Source organism: Silurus aristotelis (assembly GCF_946808225.1).
Source record: "Silurus aristotelis genome assembly, chromosome: 21".
Classification (NCBI taxonomy): Eukaryota; Metazoa; Chordata; class Actinopteri; order Siluriformes; family Siluridae; genus Silurus; species Silurus aristotelis.
In genome coordinates this window covers 11,938,557-11,951,240 of record NC_139594.1, presented here as the reverse complement: position 1 = coordinate 11,951,240, position 12,684 = coordinate 11,938,557, and the positions used below count along the sequence as shown (strand labels likewise).

Here is a 12,684-nt window from a genome sequence, read left to right as displayed (position 1 = left end):
CCTAGTCACAGTCATAGCAAAACACTGGGCATGAGTCAGGAATACACCCTTGACAGAACACAAGTACAGTGTACTCATACACTCATTCACAACTAGGAAAAGACTTTTCAAAGCTAATATAATGACATGTTGGGAAGTGGAAACTAGTGAACTTGGAGCAAACCAAAGGTGACACAAAATGTGAAACCCCACATACACTGTAACCTGAGGAGTTTAGGATCGAACCTGAAACTGTAACAAACAACTTCTGCTCCAAATATGTGGAAATATAACTAACTTACTAACGTATTTAACAACCGAAAAATGATTTATAAATGGTTTAAATCATCTTTTGTGTGTAAAATTTAAGCTGGTAGGATCTGTTTTGCTGCTACTAAATTTTAAACCTTTAACCAGCAAAATGAATTTAATGTGAGAGGATTGATTGAAGCTTGCCTTACCTTCAGAGCACATTAGTCTTGTTTTAGCTGATTTCCACCTACTTTCCACTTAGTATTGCTTCCAAAAATCCAAATTGTCATTTTAAATATGAGAAGACATTTCTTTGGAACAATGTTATATACCTGTATTCTGTGTCGTTTTAGAGGCGTGTCCTAAAATATTGTGAATAAGAGGCATTTTTAATTTAGAGACAGTGTGGAATATGCCTTGGTTGCATGTCTTTATTTTTTGCAGCACATCATTTTTTTGCTTAGAGCATTATCATATGGTTGACAGCATTTGTTACTCTGTAAGCATAATCAAGGCACAAAAAAAAAGGAAAGGACTTGTTTAAAAAAAATCTTTCAGATATAGTCATTTATTTCTTTATATGCTTGTAGTAATGTCTTAAGCTTGCGTGTATCAGACTGATCGGCTGATTGGAAGGTTGCAAAATGGGCAGTTTAGTGTCACGTTTCTTCGTGGCCACATTATGTTTGCATCTTGTTTTACAGAAGGCTTTTTGCATACAGAAAGTGCAGTGTAAGCACACAGCACAGGATTCAGGTGTCCTGAACCAATAATCTTAACAGCATAATATCCATTCGGCCGTTATGAAGTGCTTTTGAAGGGGGTAATGGAAGGTTCTCACTCTCTCACTCTCTGAAATAATATAGAATATTTCCTGGCTGCTTTAACAAAGCAATTACCTTATCAAGTCATTAGTAGGCCTATTCTGTATATGTCGGTCGATTTATACAAATATATATAATCCTGCCATCCATCCAGCTTTTCTGCCTTTTAGGTCATGTGATACTGTATAGTGTTCTGTTTGGGAACAGGCATTTTGTAGTGTTGTCTGAAATGTGACTGGACAAATTGTATTTCTTTGGATATTACTATTAGTCATTGTAAATTCAGTATGAAGTTCCTTATTTACCTTCAAATTTCAGGATGCATTATATATTATATTAATAAAAATGTGTTGAATAGTTATTTCTTAACTTTTTTATTCTTTATTATGTATCTTCTTGTTTTTGTGTGGAACACAAAATTTGGAATATTCAGGTTATTAAATTCACAGTTATGTTGTCTTAATTCAGTCTCGCTCATCGCTGCTGCTTTGTATATAATGCTCTATAGAACAGTCTATATATAAAATAGTGAACGAATAAGTGAGAGAGTGTTTTCATGCACAGCATTAGCTTCCCATTACAAATAGTCAATACAACAACAGGATTGGACAAATAATAAATCCATTAGCTAGTCCAGCAGGCAAGTCAAAGTGTCGTATTTTTGTAGCCCGGAAACCAAATTGAGTAAGCTAAAAAAAGTGATAGCTAACGTAATATAATAGCACATGAGCTACCATGCTAGTTATATTAAGTGCAGACTATGGGAAGACAAATCAGTATACTGTAAAAAATTATATGAATATAAATTTGGGGAGGGGACAAGTGTGCAGTCATAGTCCTTATCCCACTACAGTAAAGATTATTTGATAGAGTTATTTGACAGCTTGGTGACTTATGTTTAGGCAGTAATCATGTGATTATCATGCATTTTATCCATAAATCAGAATTACTTGGTAAAATATATTCTTTCATTAACCAGATTGTTATTTTATGGTAATATTTCTAGACTTCTAATTTTACAATTTTACAAATTCCTTTGCATAACATAATTTTTTTGGTGTTTGTATTTTCTGGAAGCCTGGAGCATAAAGCTTTTAATTGATAGGATTTTTGTATTTAGTTGTTTAATGATTCTTATTTCCCTTTCAGTGCTGTGATAGCTTCATCCAAGGGCCTAGGGTTTTTAAAATCACATTCAGATTTTTCAGTTTTCCAATATTTTACACTGTACAGCACAGACTGTTAATTGTAGATTTAACTAACTGTGCACTGAAGGCTTTGTGTTCTCTTTGTGTCCAACAGGAGTTTGTGATGATTGTAGTGTTTGGTTTAGAGTACATTGTGAGAGTATGGGCAGCTGGCTGCTGCTGTCGCTACAGAGGATGGCAGGGTCGTCTCCGTTTTGCGAGGAAACCCTTCTGCATTATAGGTAAAGCCTGTGTTCTGATTATGAGCATTTTTACAATTTATTCAGAAAATCTTGACCATGCTTACTGTGCATATGTATTTTTCCCATGTCTGTAGACTTTATCGTGTTTGTGGCGTCACTGGCTGTGATAGCAGCAGGAACGCAGGGGAACATCTTTGCCACATCCGCGCTACGCAGTATGCGCTTCCTGCAGATCCTGCGAATGGTGCGCATGGACCGCCGAGGTGGCACTTGGAAACTACTGGGCTCTGTAGTGTATGCACACAGCAAGGTAAAGAGAAACATATATGCAGTTTAACTTCCCCATTCCTGTTTCTTTGGAGCATATACACTGTGAAAAATAAAGGTGCCAGAAAGCACTTTTTAGAGCAGAGACCATTTTGCATCCCTAAAAGGATTTTAGGTCATTATTTTTCAGCTGTAAGCAGAATCTTTTTTATTTTTGCTGCAAAAATCCTTCCACCTAATGGCAACATTGACGATGGGGGATTATTTTTGGTGGCACTGACAAAAATTGTTTTAGTTCTATCAGCCAAACATACTATTATTAAACAGAAAATGGTTTGTATGTGACGTCACTCCAAAGACCCAATTTTGACAATAATTTTTTTAACACTTTTTCTTCTTCTTCTTCTTCTTCTTCTTCTTCTTCTTCTTCTTCTTCTTCTTCTTCTTATTTTAGCTTCCCCCATTAGGGGTCGCTACAGCGGATCATCTGTCTTCATACCCCTTGTCCTCTACATCTGCCTCTTTCAAACCAACTACCGTATTTTTAGTACTATAAGCCGCTACTTTTTTCCTACGCTTTGAACCCAGCGGCTTAAACATCGAAGCGGCTAATATATTATTTTTTCCTGGGTTTTTCCTGGTTTCACAAACTTCAAGCCAAAAAACTGAGCGACATAACATTAGACCAATTAAATTTCCGAACGGAAACGAAAAAACGCACCTCACCTGTGTTCTGAGCTGCACAGCATCGGGAGAAAAGCTTTCACTGGGTGATTTTTAAATGCATGATGATGCCAAAAGATAAACTCCCGAGAGAAATAGTTGTGAAAGGAAGGAGGAAGACGGTGAACAATGACTTCCTTGGTCGGGAAGGTACTGTTTAGGTACAAGCCGTTGTAATGCGTTGAGTCATGGTTAAGGGAGAGCTCCAGTTGCAACTCCAGTTATCATATAATACATCATATAAGCACAGACATGTTTCCAAAACTCGTGCTTGTTTTATTTTTCTTGGCAGCAGCGTTAAGGGTTAGTCAAAGAAACTTAGAAATGAGCATCAGGAAATAATAAGGACATAATCCTCGTCTTGAACACACGTAGTAATACTGGAAAACTGCAGTGCCAGGCTATTCCCAAAATACCGCTATGCTCCTAATGGAAGCGCAACATATTTCACCTGTTACACCGTGTGTAACGTGTCTTTCGTTAAAGCCTGTGTTAAGTTCTTTAGTGTAGACACCTGCGGCTTATAGACAGGTGCTGCTTATTTATGTTAAAAATAAAAATATTTGTAAAATTCAGTGGGTGCGGCTTATATATGGGTGCGCTTTATAGTCCGGAAATTACGGTATATGCATGTCTTCCCTCACCACATCTATAAACCCCCTCTTTGGTCTTCCTCTGTTCCTCTTTCCTGGTGGCTTCATCCTCAGCATTCTTCTACCAATATAACTCATGTCCCTCCTCTGCACATGTCCAAACCATGTCAATCTCGCCTCCCTCACCTTGTCTCCAAACTGTCCTACATGCGCTGTCCCTCTAATAAACTAATTTCTAAACCTGTTCATCGTCGTTACTCCCAATGAAAACCTCAACATCTTCAGCTCTGCTACCTCCAGCTCCACCTCCTGTCTTTTACTCAATGCCACTGTCTCTAATCCATACAACATCGCAGGTCTCACCACAGTCCTATAAACTTTCCCCTTCACTCTTGCAGATACTCTTCTATCACAAATCACTCCTGTCACTCTTCTCCACCCACTCCACCCTGCCTGCACTCTTTATATTTTTAACACTACAGTTCCTAAATGATCAGGCCATTTTACAAAGTAATAATCACATGTGCACACAGTAAATGTGCACCAAGTAATTGCACGCAGAATCTTGCTCGTATGTTGTTAACCTTTTTTTTTTTTTTTTTTATTGATTTTTTTTTTATTTATTGATATTAAATACTTTATCACCTGTTGTTATAGGAGCTTGTCACAGCATGGTACATTGGCTTCCTGGTACTGATATTTGCCTCATTTTTGGTCTATTTGGCCGAAAAGGACATCAACACAGAGTTCTCTACCTATGCAGACTCTCTCTGGTGGGGAACTGTGAGTACATTGCTGAGTCGTAGAATATGCTCAAGTTATTTCTCTGTGTGCACTTGGAGAATAGTGCACCTTAGAAAACGAATTTGCTTTCAGACTTCTTATTCTCAGTGTCTGTTTTCCAGATTACACTCACTACAATTGGCTATGGTGACAAGACTCCTCACACGTGGCTCGGTCGTCTTCTAGCGGCAGGCTTTGCCTTGTTGGGGGTCTCTTTTTTTGCCCTGCCTGCAGTAAGTTTACCAGTTGCCCCACTGCCTGAATACTTTTTAACCATTACTGATGCTACACTATAAAAAATGCTATAACGTCACAGTTATTTACAGGTGAAATTGGCTTGTAAAACAGGTATGGTGATATCTTAATGTTGTATAAAATAACACATGAACTGTACACTTGCTTATTTGGCTAATGTAATATACAGTTCAGCTGAAGGTTCTTGTCAAACCGTGACATGTCGGGATTTAAACACATCTTCTTATCTGTGATTTAAAGCCTGAACCAGTAAGTCCCCACATCTACACTTTAGCTGCTTCTATCACTGGAATAACTTGAGACTGCATTGAATCAGTAAATGCTTACTGAGCTAGTTTTGGTAACTCAGTGGATAAAATTTGCCTGTCACATGGAAGAAGGTTATGTGTTCGAATCCCATTACCACCAAACTACATTATTTGCGTCATTGAGTGAGACCCTTTAGTTCCACTTTATCCTGCATTGAGCAAATGCATATTTATGGGGCATTTTAAACTATGTAACTTGCAGCACTTTGCTTTCCTCAAAGGGAATCCTTGGTTCAGGTTTTGCACTGAAGGTTCAGGAGCAGCACAGACAGAAGCACTTTGAGAAGAGAAGAACTCCGGCAGCCACCCTCATTCAGGTGACAAACAACTTAGCAACGCATCGATCCTGGATTACTCTTATGTAGAGATCTTAAAAGTTTTAAAGTCCGGTCATGCAAATGTGTTTCTGTGTGTTTGTGTTTTTAGGCTGCGTGGCGTCTCTATTCTACAGATGTTCGTCATTCGTATCTCACAGCTACCTGGTACTTCTATGACAGCATGCTCCCATCCTTCAGGTAAGTACAATCTCTGCCAACGAATCTAAAATCAGAGATTGCTATTTGCCAGCAAACTGAACAGTCTCATGCAGAAGTTAAATAAATGATTCACTCCTTTCCGAGGCGGCTTTGCACATCAAGGTAACAGACCCTAATTTATTTATTTTTTATTATTTTTTTCACTTTATTCAAGTTTTTATTAACACAAAATGATAATTTTATACATAAATAGAATAAACAGAATAAAACAGGTTCATGGTGAGAAATAATTGTCTAATTTGTTTATTTCTGTAATATGCAGTGCTGTTTGTGAGGGGTATTTTTCCAAAATCTGAACAGCACTAAAACTATTTAGTTGAAATCTACTTGTTATTGCTATTATTTCATTTATTATTAGTAGTAGAATAGTAGTAGAAGTAGTAGTAGTGGTAAATAAAAAGAGCCTCATACTCACTTGATATTTTTATGCGGTGACCCCAAAAAGGTGTCAGGGTAGTGTTTATAGGGAGGTTAACTGAATATTAATTGAATGTTAATTCACACAAAAACCTAAAACTATTAGGCTTCAAATTATTATGAATAAAGTCAAGACTTGACTCAAACATTAGCTGAATTTAAAATGAAAGAGAAAGATAGTTTCTTTTTTTGGGTTATTTTCCTATGTTAAAAGACCAATTATTGATTGTTTTCCTTTCAACATAGGAAATCAGCTGTTAGTTGCTCCAAATTAGTTCAGGATTGCTCAGTGCATTCCTGTTCAGTTCACCCTGAGAGCACCGTTTTTGCTTTTAATACGAACTAAACTTAAAAAATTATACTCTTATAATTTATGTTCACATACATTTTTTTTTTGCATTTGCATTTTTATGAAACATTTTTTCTACATTGTTTTTTTTTAAGATTCATTTAGTTAAATAACTTAAAGAGACAGAATATGTGTTCTGAGTATGCATACCTTTATCCTTAAATCAAAATAATAAAAAAATCAAATATAAGTATGCTGATCCATTTTTATTTTATGAAACATTTCTCTCTTTTTAAGTATGTATTTGTTTTTGCTTTCATTTCATGGTTTTTTTCTTTTGTCATGATTTTCTATGTTTAATTTATGTTTGCTCATGGGTCAGAGAATTGACGTTACTGTTCAGTCACCTTCAACGTCAACGTAACACCAAGAAGTTTCTTCACAACTACCACACGCTGCTGTCAGGGCTTCGGCCCTACAGTTCCCTCTATATGTCGGGGGACAGGTACGCTGCTGTCCAACTCCAAAATACACACACACTGAACACGCATTTTGCTATTATTTCTAATAAATGACAAATAACCAGTTTTACACACAGTGCAAAAATATGTCTCAAGATACAGTGAAGTGCAACATTCTGCCTCAAAGGAACTGCAGAAGTTACATTGGTGCTCCAGTTGCTCAGTGTTGTTTCCTGTCAATGCTTTTAACATATTACTCACACTACTCACACTCTTTTTCTGCTGTTTTGTTTCGCTGTCATTTTTTTATATGCTGCTTAGGTTTCACTTTAGCCTACCACTATCGCTTTCATGTAGCATGTTTGTAATTGCTGTGCACACACAAAATTGACAAGAACACCGGCGTGCTGTATTAATGCTGTTGGTCAGCACTTTTGTGTAGAAGTGTATTTTTTTTTTTTTAACATACGTCACAGCTGTCAGAATGCAAAATGTTTACTCATTTTTTTTAATTGCACAATTCAGCATTAAAAAATCTCCACCCTGAAAGTAAATGTGTTTATATGTTTACACTAAATATGTTTACATAGAAATGTAAGTGACGTATTTATTTTGTTTGTTCAGGTTTTTTTCTTTTTATGAGGTAGTAGCGATGGTCCTCCACACAGGCGTCGAAAGGGTGGACATTTAAAATTTATCAACAGTTTTTTAACATAAAACTTAACTGAAAATGGGAATGTTTGAATGTTAGCTTCTAAAGGAAGATGAGTGTTGGTCATTTGAGCAATGGTGAATTCAAGAAATTAATTCTGAAACAGCAAACACTGGCCTCATATGTATCACCTGATACCTGAATGCAATGCACATACTGTTAATGGACAGTTCTTACACTCACATGTGACTATTTAGTGATCTATGTGATGACCACTGTCTGCATCAATATTAAAATGATAGTTGAAGATTTTATTTAAACTCTATTTAGGTAGACTTGAGATGGGAGATAATATCCACTGCTTATCACTATCATGATCAGCAAGTAGTAAAATGCAATAATAGGGTATTTTTTTCAACTGAAAACAATATAAAGAACATGCCGATGAAGAATCTAAAACTGAACTAAAACGAGAAATCAGAGTTTCATTACAAAAATTATTTTCAACCCCATGTTAATTATAATGATGAATAAGTAAATATTTTAGGGTGGAGCTTTCGTTTAATACTGTAAATGCATTTTTTTATAACTCCATACATGACTCATCTATTCTTCTTGTCCATTTTCCTGTCTCTTTTTTTATTTATCTTTCATCCTTCCATTCCTCAACAGTATAAGGAATTCTGAAGTCACAAGGTTTGTGTTCAGCTTTTGAGAGAATTTTGATTTCTCTCATGGATAAAGCTTGTTTGGCTGTGCTTTGCTCTGCTTTCTGAACTGTGTTGTCTTTCTTTGTGCTGATAAAGGAAATAATGACTGATTTTAATAAGTTAGTGTTGTTAAGCATTGCAGGTAATACATCCAGGCCTGGGGCACTCAGTAAATGTGTAAGATTTCATAAAAAGGGCATGAAATGACTCATTTTCACATGTGGAATATATGCATGCTATCCCCTGCGTGCTAATGAGACCTGTCCTTTGTCATCTCCTTGGTAATTGAATTACCTGTCCTTTAACCTAATCTTTTACCCCCTTCCCTCCCTTTTTTATGCCGGCAGCTGATCCCTGGATAGTTTATCAGGTTGCAAAGTGTTTAGGAGTCTAATAGGATTTGCAATGAGTGATCTCTAAATCTCAGTTTCACCCAACTCATTTGGATATTAGTCTGTCCTCCAATATGACAAAGCTGCACTTGGATTTAAATGTCTGTTATCAGCTAATAACTTAGTTAAAGTAAAAGAAAACATTAAACATGGGAAAATACATGAACCTCATCTTTGATCATAGAATATTGCTGCACATCAAAACATCTCTTTCAAGATTTAATTACTAAGACATAACTAAAAACACAAGACAAAGATAAACACAAAAACTTACAAATATGTGATATAAACATGAACTTAGTTGCTCTAGTATATATATATATATATATATATATATATATATATATATATATATATATATATATATATATATATATATATATATATATATATATATGTCCTTAAATTCTTTCCACATCCTCTGTTTGAACAGTATAAGTATTGTAAGTTCGGGTGCTGAAAATGAAAATAGTTGTGTGAGCAGTGTGAGCGACTCTGAGATTATAAAGCTGTGTAGGCAAATTTATATTAAATAATAATTGCGGCCAAAGTTGGGCAGGTTTTTAGACTGCTTTTTTTTTTTTTTTACCACCCAGCACAATGTCTTTGGAGTTTTAGTTGGAACAATTGGGATGGAAATGTGCTGCGCAAAGCACTGACATGTTCTTATTTTTACTTAAATCGTTAAGCAGACGTGTGCGGAAAGTTCTATTGGCCAACCTACTGCACCCCTTTTAAAATGGTGACAACTTACAAATGCACTAATAAACATAATTAAATAAAAAATAAGGGGAAACCACATTTAGTTATTAGTGTGAGAAAATTAAAGTGTAAGAAACCACACATGAAAGTAGTCGATTTCCATTTTTTTTTTAAATAGCCAAGTGAATGACAATGGTGTTTAATTATTTACACTTTTAAAATTTTACATTACACTTAAAAAATATATATATATTTAAAAAACAATATTAAATTGAGTTGAATCATTTTATATGTGCACCCTGATTTCTATGTTTTCTTTTGCTTCATATTGATTAAGAATCCCACTTCCAGAAAAATACAAATTTGTATTTGTCCACCTACAAATGATACAAACTACATTAGAATCAACAATGATGAATTTTCCATTTTCTTTAGCTGATAATAGACTTGGAAAAAGAACAAGTGTAATTGTATCCTTCCATGACCCATTCCCCTCACAGCCTTCACGCTTTGCCCTTTTGCCTTGTGTGTCTCCTCAGTCAGCTCATATCTAAAAAAAGAGGTTTCTTCCGGATTCATGGTGGCTGCAAGCAGAGGTATCCATGTCACTGTGCCTGCTACACATTAGGCACGACTCTCCTTTGCCTGATAGTTTCAGGGCCTTACTGGTCCAGAGCTGCTCGGCTCAATGAGCCCAGAGACAGACAAGTGCCAATTAAAAATATATATATTTATATATTTACAGTTTATATTCTTTACAAGTGAGTTCTAGGATTGTTCTTTTACAGAATAGTAAAATGTATTGACTACAGGTTTTCAATTCTGTCATAGGAGACTGATCTAATAGTCAATTCAAGAACAAAGAGAAACTACAGTAAATAAGTGGAATCAGGTGTAACTGCTGTTTGGTTGGACGGAAACCCTGTAGCCACAATGGGCCTTAAAATAGGATTAAAGAACTTAAGTTAAAATGGCAGATTCATATACAGAGGGCTACAACATTATAATTTCATGTTCAATAGCACATTTAAATACACACTAAAAGTTTGTGGACATTTGACCATCACTTCAACATGTGGTTCTTTCCCAAACTGGTACCACAAGATGAAGGCACACAGATTTATAGAATGTATTTTCCCTTCAGTGGAACTGAGAGGTCCAAACCTATTTCAAGTGTCAAGTAAGTATTCAAGTATTTCAAGTAAGCTCTATGAAAACAAGATTTTAAACATTGGACTGGAAGTACTCAAGTGTCCTACACAGAGCTTGGCCCTAGACCTCATTGAAAACCTTTTCGATTAACTGGAACACCAAATGCACCCACTAATGCTTTTGAGGCTAAAGGAACACAAATCTCCACAGCCAAAATCTAGTGGTCAGCTTTTCTGGAAGATTATAGAGTTGTTATAGCATCAAATATAATATAAAAGGAATTTCTTATAGCAACATAATAATGCCCTTAGTATTGGAATGGGATGTTCAAAAAGCTCTTACTAATATAATGGTCAGGTGTCCACATATTTTTTTGTCATTTAGTATTTATAGCTTTTATTGAAGCTCAAGAAGGTATTATAATAAAATCCTCTTCTTCTTCTTCTTTTTCTTCTTCTTTAATAAACTAAGAACTTTTAAAAAGCACGAAGAATGTCGACTAAAATAGCATTGATTAATAATGCATCGATTATTATATTAATTGAGTTGATGTGACGTGTTAGCCATTGAGAGATGTATTAGTTGCTTGCTTATGCTTCCATTTTAATGACACTCTTACTGATGTCTGAATGCTGAACACCTGTACACCTGTTTACTTCATTCTCCAGTCAGCCAATTAATTACTGTTCATTTCAGAGTGTTAAAAAAAGATTTCTCAGTGATGACATGTGTACTGTTTCTAGTATATGAGTATTTTGGAAACAGATGTGATTTTTTTTATGCACAGTAGTCTCTAGAGTTTACATCAAATGGCTTGGGGAAATGATCTTACAGTTAATCGATGTTTCTGTGGCTGGCGGTGCAGACAGGAAAGTGGTGAGCAGAAAAGAATGGTTATAGGAGTTACAGTAGTTTTACTGTCAGATTAATCCAGTCTGGCCATTCATTTAGCACATCTGGCACAATGGCATGGTTAAAGATTACACACTTTTCCCATTTAAAGATTTGGCGTGAACATTGTATGTATTTGCTTTGTGATTATGCATTACACTGCTAACACATGATTGGCTAATTGGATAATAACATAAATAGCAGATTGCAGGTGTTCCACACAAAGCATTCAGTGGATATATATGGTATTAGAACCATGGTAAAGAACTCTGATAAGACAATCATGTGAGAACTTCAACAACTGATTGAATTATTGATTTCTAATCATTCCTCAATATTTTGCTATAAACAAAATACAAAACAAAACATTAACATTTTGTATATGTTTTGGATTCATTTTAAATAGAAAACTCAGAGTGAGGTGCTTACTTTGTTTTTGTGACTGAGATCACAGTCACTAATAAAGAACTCACAACTAAATAGTTGCCCATATTAGTATAATATTAGCCCATATGATTTTACTAAAATATAACTGAGAGTGAAAGGTGGCTCTGGGGTAGTAAACTCTGAATGTGGCATGAAGCGTGTGAAAAACAGAGCAGAAATAACAAGTACAATTCTGCTACTTCCCAGAGATTGAGGTTTGCCTTTGCTGAAAGTTTTGAGATAAACCATGAGGTCATATTAGAATCATACTTTAAGGTTCTTCATTGTTTACTAAAAACAGTTGTTCATGGTTTATTTGAATATGAGTACCAGCATTATGAACAAGATTACCAATCTCAGGGGAGACTTAGTTCTTTTGTGGCATGTTTAAAGATTTTGATGATACTTGAAATTCAGGAGTATGACTTTATTCAATTTATATACCTATGCATGCCTGATAATAAATCTCTTTTGAGATCTTTTAATGTTTCCAGTGTGTTAACCTTGGGTATAGACATGTGACCTGCATGTGCAGCTTGAACTCATCCTACATACACATTAATGATGTAATGCACATAAGAAATGCATGTGACTATGGCCTTAGGGCGGAAAGTTTAATTAGAGTGATATTTGCATGAACCTTATTGTTTATAACAAAATAATTGTCTTGGAACTATGAGAC

At 35.4% G+C, this 12,684-nt stretch overlaps 1 protein-coding gene across 6 annotated transcripts in view; it reads left to right on the top strand.

Annotated features, from left to right (window-relative positions):
- kcnq4 (potassium voltage-gated channel subfamily Q member 4) overlaps positions 1-12,684 on the top strand; it is a 53,926-nt gene that overhangs the window by 31,677 nt on the left and 9,565 nt on the right. For 2 of the 6 annotated variants that reach the window (XR_014530659.1, XM_083524129.1), the window contains exons 3-11: positions 2,358-2,484; positions 2,580-2,755; positions 4,686-4,811; positions 4,934-5,044; positions 5,596-5,691; positions 5,801-5,889; positions 6,999-7,121; positions 8,402-8,425; positions 10,073-10,129. Coding sequence is in view for 5 of the 6 variants with exons in the window: in XM_083524129.1 (XP_083380255.1) it covers positions 2,358-2,484; positions 2,580-2,755; positions 4,686-4,811; positions 4,934-5,044; positions 5,596-5,691; positions 5,801-5,889; positions 6,999-7,121; positions 8,402-8,425; positions 10,073-10,129 (929 nt within the window). In the remaining variant the exon portion in view is untranslated. The remainder of the gene's footprint in view (positions 1-2,357; positions 2,485-2,579; positions 2,756-4,685; positions 4,812-4,933; positions 5,045-5,595; positions 5,692-5,800; positions 5,890-6,998; positions 7,122-8,401; positions 8,426-10,072; positions 10,130-12,684) is intronic. The other 4 variants (XM_083524133.1, XM_083524130.1, XM_083524131.1 and 1 more) reach the window with 4 other exon arrangements.